Source organism: Dreissena polymorpha, chromosome 6, assembly GCF_020536995.1.
Source record: "Dreissena polymorpha isolate Duluth1 chromosome 6, UMN_Dpol_1.0, whole genome shotgun sequence".
In the NCBI taxonomy this organism is placed as follows: Eukaryota; Metazoa; Mollusca; class Bivalvia; order Myida; family Dreissenidae; genus Dreissena; species Dreissena polymorpha.
Genome location: NC_068360.1, coordinates 66,866,899 through 66,888,840, shown reverse-complemented (window position 1 = coordinate 66,888,840; position 21,942 = coordinate 66,866,899). Strand labels below are relative to the sequence as shown.

The following is a 21,942-nucleotide window of genomic DNA, read 5'->3' as shown; positions in this document are numbered from 1 at the left end:
CGTTTCGTTTTATTACAATATTCTAGGCGTCATCTTTGTTTAATCTCGGATCTTAAATAAACATGTTTATTAATAGATCAATGAATCTCTACGGAAATATCCACCAATAAACATTTTTTAAGGATAGATCTTTGCCACTAATAACTACAACAATTACTAATGTGTTATAAGATTTTTCTTTTTAGCATACATACAATATTTCCCGCATGCATGACTGCAAAATTGGACGCTTATTTGACTTAAAACTTTTGAATAAATAATTTTTGATGATTCTTTGAACCGATGAATTAGCGACATTAAAATTAATTAAAGAATTTTATTACCATAAAGATAATGTTTATTGCATCGGTCATTTAATTATTTAAAGCAGTATTCTGTACCACCAAAGACACCAGCAAGTTACGTTCATTTGATTTGATAACCGTTCATATTTTGCGAATCAATCGACACGTTACTGACTCGTTGCAGACGAACTTTTCGTTGTACCTAGCCTTTGGCCACGTGACTAAATCTCGTTCCCTCCGGGAGAAAATCCGCGATAACCCGATAACGCTTATCTTTGTATATTGATAGGTCTTTGATGCTACGGACAATCCTTTGCGTCCTTTTTATTACTTTATTGGACCGTTAGCAGACAGACCGTTATGGACTGGACCGCCTTGACCAAAATTTCGATCCAGGATTTAAAATGGCGTCGGTTGGATGATTTCGGTATGCACTTATGGTTTTTACTTTCTGCAAATAAATAAAGGTTGAGAGATACTTGTTATTGTCAGCGTTCTTACATAGAATATTGTATATAAAATAACATTCTCTGTATTGTCGCGCAAATGGTCTTCGAGTAGCCTGCCAACATGTTACTGTTTTGTTAGTTCATAGAACTGCAATAATTCAGTTCTCCGGTTTATAACCCAAAGGGTTGCTGAGAGTTGCAATTCGCCGTATATTGTCCTAAGGTGCAAAATTTGATCACCACTGCAAGGGCTAAGGAACGCTAATTATGCAAAAACTTAACAATGTTTACCTGTTTATTAAAAGCACAAACTGATATAAGCAAGAAATAATTGCTCTTTATTTAAACTTCATTCCTATAGGTTCGTGAATTCCTATTAGTTTGTGAATTTATTAATGACGTAATTTTTAAGCCGTCCGTGCACTGCACGCTCCGAATTTGATACAGTTTCAAGCCGAATATATTTCTTTGTCAATAAAATCCGAAAAATGAGGACAAAGAATGTAAGAAGTTGTACTGTCACCATAATAATTGCACACACAATGAACACAAACATAAAATCCTTTGAAAAAAAGCACCTTTTAAGTAAAAATATTTCCGATATACGTTTTCGAATAATCCGGGTTCCTGTGTTCGCATTTGTCAAGGTCAGTTTACCGTACATTATTGACTCAGGTCGGCGTTGTCATATTTTAGAGGCCCGTTCAGGGGTTTATCGTATACACACGGAAATCAATTAAAATCTTATAAACGCCACGTGCATTTTTTAACGTTGTAAGCCAATCCTCAGAGATACCATGGAAGGTATAGATCATACAACCCCCATATTTTTCTAAAAGCAGTATCGGATGTAAAGACCAAAAAACTATTGGTACGTCGAGTGGCGCTACAATAGTACATCCCCTATCAAACCTTAAGAGATAGGATAAGTGGACGTGTAGAACCTAACAAATTCCTAAAGGAGACCATTTTTACAAATGACGAAGAGTAAGGGCTTGTGGAACATGCGGAAACTACGCAAGGCTTGGCTACAGTTTAAGCAATACAGCCATGCGCTTACCTGAAGGCAGTTAGCACGTGGAACATCGTGTCAGCCTTCACAAAGGCCGGTGTGTACCCACTAAACAAGAATGCGGTGCCTTCAGAAAAGCTTATGCCATGCGAGTCATTCCGAGACTCGAACTCTCTTCAGAAGTTACAAGCTGTATGGGCTGGCAAGCAGGCAGTTGAAGAGTATCTCCGGGCAAAAACAGAGGCGCCAACCCCTATCACGTGCAGATGCCAAAAGAAGATTTCGGCGAATACAAAACCAAAACCTGGCGGGAAATTAATAACAAGTGATTTCCCCTCACAGAGCCTCACAGTAGAGCGCGTGCGTTCGACCAATCGAATTCACAAACTTATAGGAAAACGTCTAGCAGATATTGACTTCCAGCTGTCAACTTGAAAATGAAAGTTTATTGATGTTATGCATGTTTGTTGACAAATATTTTTATTGTTTTATGAAACATATAGATATTTTCCCTTTTAAATATCACATTTTTCTTAATAATGCAGACGATCATTGTACGCATGCGCGAGTTTGAATGCGTAGGTGGCCGAACCAACAGGAAAAGTGGCTACTTTGTTATTCTTCGGTACACTTTATCCACCTTATTGGAAAACTTTCGTAATGTTGCAGACTAAAAGTGTCCCTATCGCTTAGGTGGCAGTACACCAATCGTTTGCTCATCGTAATATTTGATGTGACCTAAGTAGTTAACAATGTCAAACAGATGTCAAATATTTACACTGTTCCAAATTTCAACATAAAAATGTCAACAAGATAAGTGTGATAACATCATTGTGATTTTTAGGTTGCATGTGTCAAAGATTTTTGATAGTATAGTTGAGCCAACTAACTATAAACTTTGAATGTAAACAAAAGTCCACCAATGTTCCTCAGATAGAAGGAAAGGACTTGAAATTTTGGGGTCTATGCAAATCACAATACCGCAAAGAGGATTACAAAGTTTATTTATCTATTTATTTTTCGTGCTTTAATTTCTATTCTAATCTCATGCACATTTAAAAACAAATAAGAAATTATAATCTAGATTATCCCTGATGATCGAATGTCAAATGTTAAAAGCAAATGTTCTTGCTGTGCTCCGCTGTATACGTCATACATATATTCAGTTCTCAGGTCCAGTTCTTTCCAGTTACCCGATCGGAACTACACAGTACACATCACTGCTACACTTTTTGAGGTTTACTATGATATGAATGCTTCCTTCCTGTCAGTGCGTTTCTCTGTATAATTTATTTGTAGTTGTCTTTATGAAACTGATGGCCAAGATTCAACTAGTTCTAGTATGCATCATACGTCTTATTAAACTTCTATCTTCTATCCCCTTTTCCATCAACTTTCTTCATCAATATTCAACTAGTTCTAGTATGCAACATACGTCTTATTAAACTTCTATCTTCTATCCCCTTTTCCATCAACTTTCTTCATCGTAATTCTTACACCAACAAAAATGGGATCTACAAGGATATAAGAATATCCATTCAGATCATTATGCTTATGATTAATCCCTTATAACAGCTTTCAATTATACCACATTTTACTACTTATCAAAATCACATGGCAATAACATAATATTTCCGTAACATCAAGCACTACAAGTTTTACAAGAAAAACGAAACAATACAGAATGATTACTACAATAATGCATATGTTGGACGAGAAAGATTATTGTTAAATAACATACCCCATTTAGATTCCTTCTATAAACACAACACTCTAGATGCCTCCACAATGTGGCCGACGATCAGAAATTCTGATGGCACCTCCTTCCACACAACAAACGCTCTGGTCTTAAGCCCAAATTCAACTGACTCAGAAACACACAGAAAACTCTCGAACTCTGCCATACACTAACCAGGCTTCCTTGAATAAACAAAAGTATCCCCATACCCCAGAACTGACCCTAAATTTCCCATTAGATTTGACCGTATGATTTATGATTTCAGGGCTTTCAGTACTCTTGGATGTGTATCCCAAAGCCGGTTTATAGTAACATTTATACTTGCTATTCTAATTAACTATATTAACATTTACACACACAAAAAAAACAACCCTATTTCTTTGACACACCCCCCTGCTTAAGATGAAATTCCCAATTTCTGTCTCAACCTTTTGGATTTGTGTCAAGACTAGGTTCATGACTCATGTTTCAGATTTTCGACTGAGATAATCAGCCCCGACATTTTCAGTTCCCTTTATAGCAACAACAGTGAACCGGTAAGCCTGCAAAACAAGAGCCCAACGCATGATTCTGCCATTAGAATCCTTTGCCTTGTTCAGATATACCAGTGGCATGTGGTCTGTTTCTAACAGAAACTTCTTACCATATAAGTATGTGTGGAATTTCTGTATTCCCCACACAACTGCAAGGCATTCTTTCTCAACCACCGAATAATTTCTTTCCCTTTGCAGCAATTTACGACTTGCATATGCTACCGGAAACTTACCATCCTCATGTTCTTGCAGAAGTACTGCCCCTAAACCTACATTAGAGGCGTCTGTACGTAGAATAAATGGCTTACCTAAATCTGCCATTCGGAGAATTGGTGACATCGTCACTCGTTCCTTCAATTCCTTGAATGCCCTTTCATGAGGTGATTCCCAAACCAAGGTATTGGGTTTACCTTTCTTGGTGAGGTCGGTAAGTGGTACAGCCACAGCAGCAAAGTTTGGTATGAACTTACGATAATAACCTACCAGCCCTAAGAAGGATCGAAGTTCAGTCTTGGTTCGTGGTCTTTCGGCTTGAGCTATTGCTGTAACCTTCTGTGGGTTTGGTTCCACTTTTCCGTGCCCTACTTGGTGTCCTAAGATATCAAGTCTCTCACAAGCCAACATGCACTTGCTAGGCTTTGCCGTCAGTCCAGCATTTCGCAGGCGCCCTAAGACTTCTGCAATCAACGTAAGATGCTCCTCCCATGTCTCGGTGAACAGGAACATATCGTCTAAAAAGTTATCCACTCCACTAAGGTCTTTCAGCAACATTCTCATCATTCTGCTGAAGACAGCGGGTGCGCATGCCAGTCCAAATGGCATTCTTCGAAACTGCCATAGCCCGGTGTCAGTTGCAAAGCTAGTATACTTTTTGCTTTCCTCGGAAACTGGAATCTGCCAGTACCCCTTTGACAAATCAATTCTCGAAAAGTAACGACAGTGGGATAAGCGTGCAAAAATGTCATCCTGACATGGCATTGGCTCAGCATCAAAGACTGTGACCTGATTTAACTTGCGAAAGTCCACACAAAATCTATTAGTGCCATCTGGTTTCTTCACTATAACGACTGGTGATCTATATGGTGAATCTGATGGTTCAATGACACCCATTCTTAACATCTCCTGAACTTCTTTGTTTATGGTCTCCTTCACAGCATGTGGAACAGGATATGGCCTTGAACGAATTGGATCATCTGTAGTTGTTTTAATATGGTGTTCTACCAAATTGGTTTTCCCAGGAATGTCAGTTAACACGTCTTGGAAGTCTTGAAGTAATGTTTGCAAAGATTCGCATTGTTTGGCATCTAGGTTTTCACCAAGTTTGACATCTTCAACAGATTCTGATTGTTCTATTATAGGACATTGTATCTCTTCATTAAATCGACCATACTCACTTAAACAGTCCTTCTCACCACTTGGTACCTTGTCGTCTTCAATAATGGCCGCTGCGATATTTATCAGTAATCCAGCCTGACCAGTTTCAGCCTCATTGCCAATTCTCTCCACATATTTCTTCAACATATTGGCATGGTATGTCTTCACATGACCATTGACGTCAAGTCGGTAGTCTGATTCACCAACTTTCTCTACAATTTCATATGGCCCTTGCCACTGCATGAGCAATTTGTTTCGGTTTGTTGGCAACAGAACTAGAGCTCGCTCTCCTACTGAAAATGTTCTTTGCCTCGCTTTCTTATCGAAGTGTTTCTTGTATTTTCCAGCAGATTTCTTCAGTTCTTCTTGTGCAAATTGCATTGTTTCTGCTAGCCTTTCCTTTAGGTCCAAAACGTATTCATAAACAGTTTTTACCTCTTCACTAAGGGTTTCCTGTGTCAACATCTCTCTTAATATTTGCATTGGTCCTCTTACTGTTCTCCCGTAGAGCAGTTCAAATGGAGAAAACCCTGTGCTTGCCTGTGGGGCTTCTCTGTATGCGAACAAGGCTGGCGAAATGTACTTGTCCCAGTCCTTGGGTCGCTCTGTACACATACGCTTTATCATGGACTTCAGCGTGCCATTCATTCTTTCCACTAACCCGTTACACTGGGGATGGTATGGTGTAGTCACTAACTGTTTCATTGACAACAGCCTACTTATCTCCTTCATGAGTCCAGATGTAAACTGTGCTCCCATGTCACTAAGCATTTCTTGTGGAACTCCAACTCGAGTGAAAATGTCTACTAATGCCTCTGCAACGGTTTCTGTCTCAATGTTCTTCAATGCCATCGCCTCCGGATATCTTGTAGCGTAGTCAACCACCGTTAATATGTACCGGTTCCCTCTGTCACTAACTGGTGTAATAGGTCCAATCAGATCAACAGCCACGCGTTTAAATGGTGTATCTATTAATGGCATTTCTCCCAACGGAACCTTGGAAACTTTTCCTTTTGATGTCATCCTCTGACAGGTATCACAGGAGGTACAGAAACGTTTCACATCTGACATTACACCAGACCAATGAAATTGTGACAGTACTTTATCCAATGTTTTCTGCATTCCTAGATGTCCTCCTAATAAACTCTCATGAGCTATCTTCATGATTTCATCTCGAAATTCCTTAGGGACAACAAGCTGGCAAACAGGTTCTGCCTTGTTATGTTTTGGAGACGTAAATTCACGGTACAAGAATCCATTGCGTTCATAATACCGAGAAGTATTCAGTTTTCCACACTGCTTTACCTCTTCCGACATTGCTTGTTCCCGGGCAGCTTGAAGAGTTGGGTCACTTTTCTGTGCTTCTTGAAACATCTGTGGATTCATCCCCTTGATCTGTGTTGGCACCTTTAACGGTTTGATTTTGCTTACCTTTTCTTTTGAAGCCTGAGCTCTGGTGACTACTGCTGCCTGTTCGTTCACCGTTTCATCCACTTTCTTCTCTTCTGATATGGTCGCATATTCTCCAATTGCAATATCTCTGATTCCGTCAATATTCCCCAATATCAAGTCGTATACTGGACTTTCAACACACATGGCAATAACCTTACCTGTAAAATAAGGTGTTTCCACAAACACTTTTGCCGTGGGGAATTGTCTCACTGTTCCATCAAGTAAGACACAATTCTGAACTTTCCCAGTAAAACTGTGGTTTGGTACAAGAGACCTCTTTACCACCACTGATGAACATCCAGTATCCCTCAAGACACGAATTTGTTTTCCGTTGACCCATCCTATGCACTCCGGCATATTTTCCCGAATAGGTCCATCACACGCTGCCGACATGACAGGTAATTTGTGACCACATGACAGACTTACCTTTCCTTGGGATAGGCCACACGCCGACAAACTAGATTTACTTACCTTTCGGTCATACTTGTCTTCAGGTCTTCTTCCACCTCTTGCTGGTTCCCAGCTTTTGAAACCATTACCTGAATACTGGCCTGATAGGTTACCACCCCTATGGTTGTTTGTGCCCATGGTGTTCCGACCATTTATCCTCGGGCAGTCTCTACGTAAATGTGGTCCATTGCAAACAAAGCAAGCCTTACCTTTCACACCATCTCTAGATTCATTCCCCGTTTTGCCATTGCCCTCATGGGCCTCAATATACCGATCTGCACAATCGGCCATCTCTGTTACTGAAGCAAACTTACGCTCCTTTAAGAACACTTGCAGTCCCTTTGAGCACCCATTCAAGTATTGCTCACGTAAAATCAAATCTCTTAAACCCTCATAGGTTTCGTCAGACCCAGCCTGGCACATCCAATTGGTTAAGTAATCTCCCAATCGAATTACAAATTGAGACGCTGTCTCCCCTGATTCACATTTACTACTACGAAACTTTTCCCTGAAACCATCTTCGTTGAGATTGAACCTTTTTAGCAGGGCATCCTTAAGTTTCTGATAATCATTAGCCTCAGCAACTGTGAGTCTCGAATACACATCCAGGGCACGCCCCTGCAACAGTGCACTCAAATTTGCACCCCAACATTCCTTCTTCCATCCAGCACTCTCTGCAAATCGCTCAAATCTTTTGAGATATGCATCCATGCTATCACGCTTGTCATCAAAATTGGGTAACTTTGGCAACTTAGCCTTAGTACCACTCTCACTAGTAGTACGACTATCACCCCTCTGTGACCCACTACGTAATCTTTCCATCTCAATTTCTCTCTCCATTTCTAATTTCTTAAATTCTCTCTCTCTATTTCTCTCTTCACGCTCATAAGCTCTTTCTTTCCTTTCTGCCTCCTCTCTTTCTCTTATAAAGGAGAGCAAAGTTTCCCCGGACAAACCGGACTTTTCACCCATTTGAAAAAGATTTTCCAAATCAGACATGGTGAAAATCAAACCCAATGAATAAGGGATTTAACAAGAAAGTTAACTCTTATAATAACCTGCTGGCCCCTTTTAACAGTTTCTCCCCTTTGCCTGACCTGACCAGTGCCTGTGACCTCACACTGACCTGTAGCAAGTCCCCTTAGAGATAACAACCCAGGTATTAACAGCACAGCACACAGAGATAAAATTTCTCTTGAATTTACAGACAAGCTTTTATTTCCTCACTGCAGTATTTCTCTGTGATAATCGAATAGCATAACCCCACCCGTACTACCAGTTTTGTCAAAGATTTTTGATAGTATAGTTGAGCCAACTAACTATAAACTTTGAATGTAAACAAAAGTCCACCAATGTTCCTCAGATAGAAGGAAAGGACTTGAAATTTTGGGGTCTATGCAAATCACAATACCGCAAAGAGGATTACAAAGTTTATTTATCTATTTATTTTTCGTGCTTTAATTTCTATTCTAATCTCATGCACATTTAAAAACAAATAAGAAATTATAATCTAGATTATCCCTGATGATCGAATGTCAAATGTTAAAAGCAAATGTTCTTGCTGTGCTCCGCTGTATACGTCATACATATATTCAGTTCTCAGGTCCAGTTCTTTCCAGTTACCCGATCGGAACTACACAGTACACATCACTGCTACACTTTTTGAGGTTTACTATGATATGAATGCTTCCTTCCTGTCAGTGCGTTTCTCTGTATAATTTATTTGTAGTTGTCTTTATGAAACTGATGGCCAAGATTCAACTAGTTCTAGTATGCATCATACGTCTTATTAAACTTCTATCTTCTATCCCCTTTTCCATCAACTTTCTTCATCAATATTCAACTAGTTCTAGTATGCAACATACGTCTTATTAAACTTCTATCTTCTATCCCCTTTTCCATCAACTTTCTTCATCGTAATTCTTACACCAACAAAAATGGGATCTACAAGGATATAAGAATATCCATTCAGATCATTATGCTTATGATTAATCCCTTATAACAGCTTTCAATTATACCACATTTTACTACTTATCAAAATCACATGGCAATAACATAATATTTCCGTAACATCAAGCACTACAAGTTTTACAAGAAAAACGAAACAATACAGAATGATTACTACAATAATGCATATGTTGGACGAGAAAGATTATTGTTAAATAACATACCCCATTTAGATTCCTTCTATAAACACAACACTCTAGATGCCTCCACAATGTGGCCGACGATCAGAAATTCTGATGGCACCTCCTTCCACACAACAAACGCTCTGGTCTTAAGCCCAAATTCAACTGACTCAGAAACACACAGAAAACTCTCGAACTCTGCCATACACTAACCAGGCTTCCTTGAATAAACAAAAGTATCCCCATACCCCAGAACTGACCCTAAATTTCCCATTAGATTTGACCGTATGATTTATGATTTCAGGGCTTTCAGTACTCTTGGATGTGTATCCCAAAGCCGGTTTATAGTAACATTTATACTTGCTATTCTAATTAACTATATTAACATTTACACACACAAAAAAAACAACCCTATTTCTTTGACAGCATGCATAGGATAACGTCTGAAGGCTGCCATTCAGGAACAAAATTGAATTCAGGAATTTTTTTTCTGAGATGGAAAGGGTTTATATTATTGTTATTGTCAAAACATTAGCTTAAACTTATTTCAAGGAAACAAATACCGTGGCAACATCTTTTTTTACCCAGTGAAACCTCTACATTGCAGTGTTAAAGAGGTTCAATTGATGCAATGTATTCGGCTTAAATAATGAATGTATTGATTATTTTTGTATATAAGAACATAAATTGGCAACAAACACATCAGGATTTCAATAATAAAGACAACAAGGTATGCTCGCCCAGGTACCGAAATATAACTATTTTTTTTTATCATTATAACACTGATAAAAGGGTTATTTATGTACTATTTTTTCAAACTGTTAGGTAATTATGAAATTTATGTACAGAGATTTCGTTCTAATATGTGTTCTCGGGCATTTTTCAGGTTAAGGTTGGAACAAGTTGTTTTCTTCTGGACATGGAAAACTACATGAATGAAGGAAAGGATGCACGTTTGCCATTCTTAAAAAAGTGGTCCACCTTTGGTAAAACATTATAAACTGTTTTACATTCAAAATACAAGTACATTTTGTATATAGAAATGTTTGTTAAATTGCTATGTGTGTATTTTATTTTGATTATTGTTACTGTTAGTACCCTTGTATGAATCTCTTGCCAAATTGAATTTAATGTGTATTGACACACTTTAAGAAATATTTGTGCAGATTAAATAAAAAATTTACATCTGATACTTTACTTTATTTTATATGATTATGACATTTTTTTTTGTACAAGCAAGGCTTATTTTGCCAATTGTTTAAGTTTTGAATTTAATATCCTAATTAATTGCATTTATATTGCAGTTCAGACTTCCTGTTCTGCAAGTTCAGTGACTATATGCCGCGTTGGGGTGATACCTTAAATGGTATGTTGTTGACTAACTCTGTGTGCTTTTACGGATAATTTCCTTCCATACTTTTTGCTTAGATAGGTAATTGACTAAGTTTGTGTGTTAATAATACAATTTCTTACTTTTTAACATGATGAATGATTGTTTTGTTGAGAAAGCTTTGCCACTCTTGACAACTTCTTATTATAACAACAAACATTTAAGTGAAGGTAAACTGATTAAGCTGGAGAATTGAAGGGTTATCACATGTAGGATGCTGTATAATTGAGGCTAAATTGTAACATTTTGCATGAAGATTATTAATGTGCATGATTGGTATACATTCAATTTACAAGAATCTAATATTCATGTCTTTAAGTAACATATCCTATTATTGCTTCTATTGTGAACAGAGTCTGCTGTTGATATGAACAACATGGATCTTTCTGAGGATGGTGAAGTGGAGATGGTGGCGACAGAAAATGACACTGCAAGTTAAGCCTAGGAGGAATCCACACCAGGGAAGCTCTCAAAAGTCTGCTAAGAAGAGGACATAGCAAGCTGTCCACCATTAAAGAGAACTTATATTCACTGCTGTCTACAGCTATAGCATTGATGATGGGGTGGCAACACAATACTGTTCATCAGGGAAAGCAGAAGCGTATCACCTTTGTTAGGGCTGTTTTTGACCTGATTTTATAGCCGAAATCGGCTATATTCCCAATAGCAAAAAGTATACTTTTTTCCCAAAATTTGCTAAAAAAATTCTTAATAGCCTTATAGGGGAAAAAACGCTAATGACATCGGCTGTTTCGCTTTTTAACAAAGCGTAGTCCGATCCGGTTTCGTACGGATTTTAGACTATACCTGGATTTGGATAAAGTCGGCATAATTCGTGTACAAGATATTCTCAATTTTGTTCAGGCGCTTATTATATTTGCGATTAAATTTAAGCGTTTTGTAATTTGGCTGCATGGAAAACAAATATGTCGCACAATTAGAAAGATAACGTGAAAAAGATTCCTAAGCAAAACCTTGGCGGCAAAACGAAAACTGTTGATTTTATTGAGCAATCGTCATTATATAAACAAACATCGTCAAGAAGTACAAGTCTTCCCATTGAAACTCATTCCATTGTTAATGATAGTGATTTAATAACAAGTGACTCTTTTGCATCATCATCTTTGATCCCAACATATAAACAAGATAAGACAACTCTATCAAGCATTTTGTCATAATTATGGCCCCTTTTCCACTTAGAATATGCAGCAAATGTTAAAGTTTGCGTACTACCCCAAATATTTTCATTGTCCCTTGACATATTGCTTTCATATTTTGCATACTTGTTTACCATCATGACCCCAACAAGAGCAAACAACTGTATCAAGCATTTTGACAGAATTATTGCCCCTTTTATACTTAGAATATGCATATTATTGATAAATCTATGTTAAAGTTTGCGTACTACCCCAAATATTTCCTATAACCTTTGACATATTGCTTTTTTAGTTTGCATACTTGTTAACCAACATGACCCCAACCTATAAACAAGAGCAGACCACTGTATCAAGCATTTTGGCATAATTATGGCCCCTTTTACACTTAGATAAAACAACATTTTGCTTAAATTGCCATAACTTCTTTATTTATGATCACATTTTATTATTACTTTGACAAAACAACACTTACCTGAATACTACAATGGATTCCACCGAAACAATACCCCAGCGCCTACCCAGAATCCCTCCCCCCCCATTTTTTTTTAAACATCTAATTAATTACCCCCCCCCCCACATTATACCCCCTCTCACCCCCCTACCCCCACATTTTTTTTTAAACATCCTCTAGTAAATTAACACACCCAACATTATACCCCCCTCTCACCTCCCCTACCCCCCCCACCCCCCCCCCCCCCCCCCCTAACCCCCCATTTTTTTTTTCCTTTTTTATTTTTGAAAGATCGTCTAATAAATGACCACACCCCACATTATACCCCCTCTCAACCCCCCCCCCCCCCAATTTTTATATTTTTTTTTTCCTTTTTTTTATTTTTGAAAGATCGTCTAATAAATTATTGAGTATGTACAATTTCCCCATGATAGCTAACGTTATACTGTCAAGCACTCCAATAGTCAAGCGCCCTGTCGTCTGACAGCTCTTGTTTGTGTTCTGTATTTATTATTACTTGTTTTAAAATTTACTAATATATTAAGAATTTATACATTTAAAAGTGATTTACCTTCCATTTTTTCAGTGTTATTTTTTCTGTGTCATTATGAATATCAGGGATTTTGTACCGCTGGTGTAAAATTTTCAAAGAATTATCTGTCATTGTGATTATAATCCTCTGGGTGTTTGTACCGCCGGCGTAACATTTTAGTTTTATTTTTCTGTCAAAATGATTATGAATTTTGTGAGTTTGTACCGCCAGCGTAACATTTAAAGTGGAATGATTTATTTGGTGATGTTATAATGAACCTTTGGGAGTTTGTACCGCCAGCGTAACATTTTCAAAGAATTATCTGTCTGTGATTATTAACCTTGGGGAGTTTGTACCAGCGGCGTAACATTTTAATTTTATTTTTCTGTCAAAGTGATGAATGTTGTGAGTTTGTACCGCCAGCGTAACATTTAAAGTGGAATGATTTATTTGGTGTTGTTATAATGAACCTTTGTGAGTTTGTACGTCCAGCGTAACATTTTATTTTTCTGTCAAAGTGAATATTAATATCTGGGAGTTTGTACCCGCCGGCGTAACATTTTCAAAGAATTATCTGTCTATGTGATTATGAACCTTGGGGAGTTTGTACTGCCGGCGTAACATTTTAGTTTTATTTTTCTGTCAAAGTGATTATGAAATTTGTGAGTTTGTACCGCCAGAGTAACATTTAAAGTGGAATGATTTATTTGCTGATGTTAGAATGAACCTTTGTGAGTTTGTACCGCCAGCGTAACATTTTATTTTAATTTTTCTGTCAAAGTGATTATGAATATTTTGGAGTTTGTACTTCCAGCGTAACATTTTCAAAGAATTATCTGTTGTGATTATGAACCTTTGGGAGGTTGTACCGCCAGCGTAACATTTTCTGTTAAATTTTTCTGTCGAAAGGATTATGAACCTTTGAGAGTTTGTACCGCCAGCATAACATTTTCTGTTCAATTTTAAAGTACAATCAATTTTTGTTGATGTCATAATGAACATTTTGGAGGTTGTACAACCAGCGTAACATTTTAAGTTGAATTATATGATGTGATAATGAACCATTGGAGTCTGTACCGCCAGCGTAACATTTTTGTTTAATTTTTCTGCGAAGTGATGATGAAATTTTTTAGAGTTTGAACCACCAGCGTAATGTGAACTATGTTTTGATGTGATAATAAACCTTTAGGAGTTTGTACCGCCAGTGTAACATTTTCTGTTTAATTTTTGTGTCTAATTTGTACTGCCAGCGTAACATTTGAGTTGAATTATTTGTTGATGTGATAATGAACATTGGGGAGTTTGTACCGCCAGCGTAACATTTTAAGTTGAATTATTTGATGATGTGATAATGAACCTTGGGGAGTTTGTACCGCCAGCGTAACATTTTCAGTTCAATTTTCCTGTCTTAATGTAAGTAGGGTTTTACTGCCAGAATAACATTTTTGTACTTTCTTATAAAAAGTGAAAAAAATGTGTGTTGTTTTTAAAGAAATTTCCTTGAAAATGGCCATTTTAAAAGGGATTCTGTGGAAAATCCTTTTTTAAAATATACTGCTTTTAAAGTAATATGTCCCATATAACATATCAAAAGTTTACAAAAATCCGACTACTGGAAAGTTCTTGTTTTTCCAAAATGGCGTCCAAGATAGCCGCCAAACCCAATTAATGATTATAACTATGTTATTATAAAATCACATTTTAGGTTTCCGGTGGGGAGGGGGCAAAAAGCACAGATTAGGATAATACAAAATAAAGTTAGTCAATAACGTCACATAGAAATCAAACATGGTGTCCAAATTACCGCTTACACAATGATCGCAAGTGCATAATTAGTGACTCAAACGTGTTTTTTTGTTTTAGTTTTATATTAGTAATGTTCATGTCTTGTTTAAATCTTTGTCCCCAGTAAAACTTTATTTGCAATATTTTGATATCGAAGTTCAAACGTCATATACACCAAAATATTAAAACAGACCACTTTGTACAAACATACAATGTATATCAGACCTGCGGGCGCTAAACACTGCCTCACAGGCGTTGATTCTTAAAATGTTGTGTCAACAAGGCCAATATAATGGACCCATTATGTGCACAGTGTAGCATTTAAAATCAGAGCATAAAACAAGTCATCATGTTTCTTTGCCCATAAATAATTTAATAACGAGTGAGAACACTTAACGAGGCGATTTATATTAGGTTTTCCCTATATTGGAAAGAAGTGAATGGAATAAATGAAGTTAGTGTGAAACGGACGGATGATATTGTAAGTGAGGCTGGTACTTTAGTGCATAAAAATGCCATCAGAAGTACACACATGATGCAAACATTACAAGTTATGTTACAAACTTCGATGAAGAGTCTCAGAATCGTGATATCATTGAAACTGCTTTAAGATTAAAGATTGGTAGGCAGTGATTTTGTCATTGAGCCAACATTGATGAGATCTCTTAAGAGCACAGATGGTCTAATTCGCAGAAGTGGGGTGATTGAGGTGATTGAGGAAGTGCAAAATCTCTGGATCCTATCTGCACCTGTAATACCCGAGTACAACAGACCTGGCCTTCACTACAAGTACACAACACAAAGACTCAATTGAGGCGCGCATCAAAAGAAATGCGTCTGATCTCGAGAAAATGCAGACAAGATTTGCACTACTCTGAGAAACATTGTAAGGGTAAGTAGCTGGCTCAGATGAATAAAAAAATTCATGCATGTTATGAGGTTGGGGACAAAATCATAAGAGATATCATGGGAAAGTCGGCCTTTGGTAATAAATTTGAGAGGAAGAACAAAACTCTTAGGAGTAGCTCAGCTGTACGGATTGCTTATGACCGTGCTTTTGATCATGCCCTACAGTTCCAACCTTTCCTGTAAGTGTCACAATCTTTCCCTTCTTGACGTATTGACGTATGAACTGATCTCACATCCTCCTGCCCGCTTTGCAGCCAAGAACATATTTTTAAAACAGACAAGCTTCAGATAATTCAGGCAATAAGCGATCGTGCTGAAAACGCATCAAGTGAGGCTGTGATGAACTGTATTCCTAAAACAGATTGTTACGTGCTTGATGGTGGCTCTTTGCTACATCGTTTTCCATGATAAAAGGGCGATACATATCATATAGCCGAGTCTTATTCAGATTTCACTGCAAGGCATTACCGACAAGCGACAGTGGTGTTCGATGGTTACGGAGACGATCTTTCTATCAAAGAAAACACAAACCAGAGACGTTTTGTCTCAAACAAAGCAGGCATGATTTCTCTGTTCAGCACAGCTCTGACTAAAAGGGGATATAATGTCGGTGTGCCACTAGGGAATGCATACGTTGATATTGTAAAAGCAAAGGTGAAACGATCACGTCATAGAACCACAACGTTTATCGGCGAGGATACAGATTTGCTGATCTTGCTCCTGCATAAGACTGAAAGGAAACAAAAACCATCTACTTTCACCCTGATGTAAACAAACAGCCAAAGGAACAAATGAAAATAAAATTACAAATAAACGAAATAACAGTACAATACAGAAAGACTTTCGACCAAGACACCAGATCAAATCGACCAGAATTAACTGTACAGAAATTTAATAAACTGTTGATTTGAACACAATGGCGTACCTTTTAATCAAGCGAACACATTTCAATTATGAAATGCGGTAAGAAAATAGCCTACGAGTATCGTCGGTCTGCAAACGGAATGATATCGTTGGAGAACCTTTTAGCGTGCTCTATGGTCACTTCAAGCCACATAAATACTCAAAATCAAGGGATATTTCGTAAAATATTGCGTAAATTGTGTATCTCATTAAATCTATATGACCAGACCCCATTTAGCGTTGAAATTTTGCTATTGCTATTAGGAAGACCGTTTTTTTATGGTTTAACTTTATTTGACAAAATATTTTAAGAAATAGTCGTTGATTCTGAGTATTTATGTGGCTTTTGCCAAAAGTATGAAGAGTAAAAAAATGTCAAACGATTGCTAAGCGCATGGGTATGTATTTTTGGAAATATATATAATAAAAAAAAATAATAATAATCATTATTATTATTATTACAATTATTATTATTATTATTATTATTATTATAATAATAATAATAATAATAATAATAATCATAATAATAATAATAATAATGATAATAATAATAATAATAATAATAATAATAATAATATTAATTATTTCTGTGTAATTCGTTCGATATGTTTACATTTATATAATTCATTTCAAGTGAAATTATCACGTCTGTGCTTCCTTTTTAAAGTATTATATATAAATCAATTCGCGTTTTTATTTTTAAAACACACATAACCGCATTTCAACATACTACTTAAACATTGAACAACCATTCGCAAATAACGCTATAAAGGTATTCGAATCCGAAAATATGGAACATTGATTTAAAAAAAAAAGGTATTAAAAAGCATCAAGCGACCTTTTGTGTTCAATTTTAGAAGAAAAAAAACGTCTGTGGTTTCATCAATTGAAACTTGAGCTAATGCCTAGTTGGCATGTAGAGAATAATAAAATAAATCCACACTTGACAAATATTTGTTTGGCATATGTGTTGTCGAAGAATTTTTACCAATGTTCTGGAATAGCAACTATTAAACAATGTTTAGTGCTTTACTTTATTTATCAAAAAGAAAAGCGTTATTAAAAATCTGTTTATTTAAAATAAATCAACTGATATACATAACGTACATTTGTTGCTGTTTTCTGAATGGTTTCATATGCTTTCTGAATGACAATTTAATGTTTACACCGCGACGGAACGGTGGAGCAAACATTTATCGAGATTGTGTATTTAGTGTGCAAATGTGATATCATGAATGTGACAACAACTTTCATGAACTTCGAACATCTGAAACAATATCACTGGATATGTAAATATTAACTCATTTATGCCTAGCGTCTAGAAAAAAAGCTTTGGCAAACAGCGTAGAACCTGCATCATGCGGCGTCTCATCAGGTTCTGCGCTGTTTTCCTTAAAGAATTTCTGTCAGAAATATTCTAAATATAGAAATAAATATACTAGACATCCCTTTTTTTAGAAATATATTAATCCAATTTAGAAGGATAGGAGAGTCCACAAGGCATAAATGGGTTAATTGAATAGCTTCACAATAGTTATTCAGATGTTTCCCAATCGAGTAACCCGTATTGCGTTTAAATCGCCCCTTATCTTAACAAAATCAAGATCAAATTATAAATCATCTACTAACTGAAGAGCTGTCACAGCTATAAGGAGGATTTAAAATGCTTATGAAAGAAATACAATATACGCATCCCGGTTGTCATAAATCATTGTTGCACCCTGCTCCATGTGAGATTTGAAAAATATGAACTTCGTGAAGATCAATGTGCGATAGAACTACCCAAACCGTGTAAATGTTAAGCTGCATCTGAAATAAAATTACAAACAAGCCGTACAAATGTTTACTCGGTTAAAATTGTAAGCTCCATAAGATCTTATCATAACCTGCAAACAAGACAAATATTGATACATGCAAATTTAGCGGCATTAGAGATTCCCACGTCCCGCAAGATAAAACATATTTATTTTATGACATACCAGTTGCATTAGAACTTACTCCCGCTATCCTGAAAGTTGGACAAATAATAATTTAGTTATTATCCAGCTACGTTAAAACTTCCCAAAGTCTGCAAGCTGAAAAATATGACTTCTTGTAAAAAGATTATAAAATTCCCTGGACTAAGCCAAGGCCAAGTGGTATACTATTAAATATGGAACATCGTATAGTAAAATAGAACTGCATAGCAAGGATAGTCCAATTAAAACTAACGTAGCAAATAAACCTTATTGAATGTAATTGACATTTAATTACTCATTAAATAGGTGTAAGCCAATAGCATTATTGAATTTTTCGATATGAGCATAAAACTACTTAGTAGTTCTATGTAAATCTCTAACAAATAGATAAAACTGTGTACCACTCATTTGAGTTGTTTTGCTTAAAACATGTAAGTATTGTTAGCTCTTTGTGCATCATTCTGTCAAAACATAAGTTGCAATCACTAATACATTATTCTCATCAAACAATTATCATCATTTAGTAATACTTATTACATTAAATGTTTCATTTTCATAAGTTTAACAATGGGATCGAAAAATTTGATAAATGTTCATCACCATAGCATTAGTTGCATATTGTATGATGTGTGCAAGGATGGGTAGCGGTATGCTTCTATAAAAGACTTTCCTTACAAACAATATTGTTTCCCTGGATACATGTGCAATGCTTTATACCGACGGTTCTATTTAACCCATATATGCCTAGTGGACTCGACAATCTTTCTAAATTTGATCAATTTATTTCCAAAATTAGGGATGTCTAGTATATTTATTTCTATATTTAGAACATTTCTTACAGAAATTCCTGTAAGCAAACAGCGCAGTGATGAGACGCCGCATCATGCGGCGTCTCATCTTGGTCTACGCTTTTTCCAATGCCTTTTTCTAGACACTAGTCATACATGGGTTAACAAAAAGTGTTTGTCCGGCAGTATATATGTGTTTCACAGTCCTTCTTTAATTCTTAGCCTTTTCTTAACTTGTGATATCAATGGGCGTTTTGTGAAAGCACATTTATAAAAACAACGCCCGTAAACGAAATGTGTCATTTGGGTTCACTCGAAAATGAATGAGCTTTTTTCAAATGACTAAACCTCTGGATTTTCGGTACAAAAGACTTCACTGCATCGTAATAAACCAAGATTTAGTTGTTTTTATTAATTACATTGCAGTTTCAGCTGTCAATGCAATTTAATTATTTTGTAGAAACGTGTAAAAATCAACATGGGAGAAGGCGACTTTCGGAATATGTGCAGAAGCGATCATTATATGTATTTAGTCATCATGGTTAATGAATCGATAACGTTTTTAATAGTGGAACGTTATTGCCAGAATGACTGATTTAATATCCCTCAAAGTTAACTTGGACAAGATTTGTTTTTGATACCCACTTCGAACAACACTGATATTTGTTCCCGTCTTTTGCTTTCACCCCTGTTTATTTCAAGTTGTACAATTCTTTCAGGTACAACATAGAAAACTGTGAATACAAAACTATATATAGAATCTTATCCCGTACCCTACGGGATAAACGTACATACAGGCACTACAGCTTACAGTAGATGTGACGCTGTCATATAATATAAGTGTTTTTATTTTATTTTCGCAAATCTTTAACTAACAATAGATTATGAACGATAAATGATATGTATCATTGATAAGCTTCAAACGGCACTGTAAATTTTATTTAGCTCAACGTAATTCATTGCACTCACGTTAACACCGATCGTATCAACAAATAGACACAGATTTCTGATTTTCAACAGCCTACATGTGTTGGTACATACGTTTTATCTGTGCAAACGAAAGCTTTTTAACATTATATACAACTCTTATTTCGTTGATATTTTTGGTATTACTTCTAATGAACGTTTTTTTATATTGATTTATTTTTTAAATCATAAAAAAATATATCTGTATTTTTAAAGCAAGCATCTATATAATCACTTTAACATTAAATACGTATCAAACAATTCGTCAGTAAAATGTATAACACAATTTGTTCGTACGTTATCGTGTTGACCAGTTACAATTTTATCGTAATGCACTCTGCATTCACAAGTATCGTGTCACCTAGTGCAGATATAAGTAGTGAGTCGTATATATTATTTAGTTGAAACTGAATTGTCTCTTTAATATAAATGCACTTTGAATTGTTTGGAGTACATGACTTTGCTTCAAGGGAATCCACTCTGAAGTATAATCTTGCAATAAATAATTGTGTCATAATTTTCGTAATAAATAACACTCATCCAATATTTCTTTATGGGTGACAGTGCGATAAAACGTGAGTGGTTATATAGAAATGACGATACTTTGTGTCAGATTTTATGTACATCACTGCGCTTCAATTGGAGGTACAGTCTGAAAGGAAAACAAAAAAAGAAGTTGGTTTCTGGTTACATTCACATATGACCGTGTCGTTCTGATTATGATTTTACGGAAACAATCGTCCCTGGTTTTTTGTGTATTTGACGTCGGCTGACATATCTTGTGCAAATGCAAATGGTAAATACATGCGTCAAAAGTTTGATTATGATAATATACTCATCTTCAATCGGCTTTGACATTGACCCCCTAATCACTTGGATATAAGTCGTCCGTTTACATTCGGCGCAGTATGCAGCCACGGCATATTTGCTTTTTTTTCGCTCACAGGTACCCATTTATACTCCTGGGTGGAGAGGAGCAGGCGTGGGAATAATTTTTTGCTTAGAAAAATTATGTGGTCTGAGCGGGATTTGAACCAGGGACCTTCCTGTTCCTAGACCAGCATCCTACCACTAGACCAGGCTCCTACTTTACGTGCATTTACGAATCGTGTATGAATTATCATCTGCTTGTTATGAAACACCGATTGAAAAGCTTTGTGTTAGGTATAACACCGGGCAGCCTAATTTCATGTTGACAATCTTAACCCGCATGGTATATTTTCTAACTAGATGTTAACATGAAAAATATCATTATTGATGTTTCTTAGGTACTATATGACACTATGGGCCCTGTAAAAAACGGTGTATGCAAAATTAAATTAAATGTTAATTTTGGATGCGTAGACCTATTTAATAAAAAATCAAGGGAGCACGTCCGCGGCTAATCGTTTGACATGCGTTCGGCACTTGTTAAAGGGGAAACGCTCTGCTTACAATAGGAACAAAGCTGATGCGTGTTTACAATGTTGTTGGTGAAATCCAAAACGATGCGTACTGACAACGGAAGAAATGTGAAGAGTGGTAAGATCTGTAGGTCGAGTGTCAACATCCTTACAGCAATAATGCGTTTTCGGTCGCTATCTCTTTTCACTGTGTTTGAATATATATGTACGCGAACTGTTGATAGGTGATGAAATAAGCTAATGGATTTAAGGAGTTTATATATATATATATTATATAAT

General features: G+C 36.3%; 2 protein-coding genes across 2 annotated transcripts in view; both read right to left on the bottom strand.

Annotated features, from left to right (window-relative positions):
• LOC127836268 (Na(+)/H(+) exchanger beta-like) overlaps positions 1-21,942 on the bottom strand; it is a 150,231-nt gene that overhangs the window by 125,426 nt on the left and 2,863 nt on the right. The gene's annotated exons all lie outside the window — the stretch shown is intronic.
• On the bottom strand, positions 3,945-9,756 carry LOC127835767 (uncharacterized). Its single transcript, XM_052362206.1, has 2 exons — positions 9,464-9,756; positions 3,945-9,236 (listed from the first exon to the last, which is right to left on the bottom strand). The coding sequence occupies exon 2, from the start codon at positions 8,289-8,291 to the stop codon at positions 3,945-3,947; it is 4,347 nt and encodes a 1,448-aa protein (XP_052218166.1). The 5' UTR covers positions 8,292-9,236; positions 9,464-9,756.

Excerpts from the sequence above, each read along its gene's own strand:
- LOC127835767 (XM_052362206.1), bottom strand. The coding sequence starts at position 8,291 with ATGTCTGATTTGGAAAATCTTTTTCAAATGGGTGAAAAGTCCGGTTTG.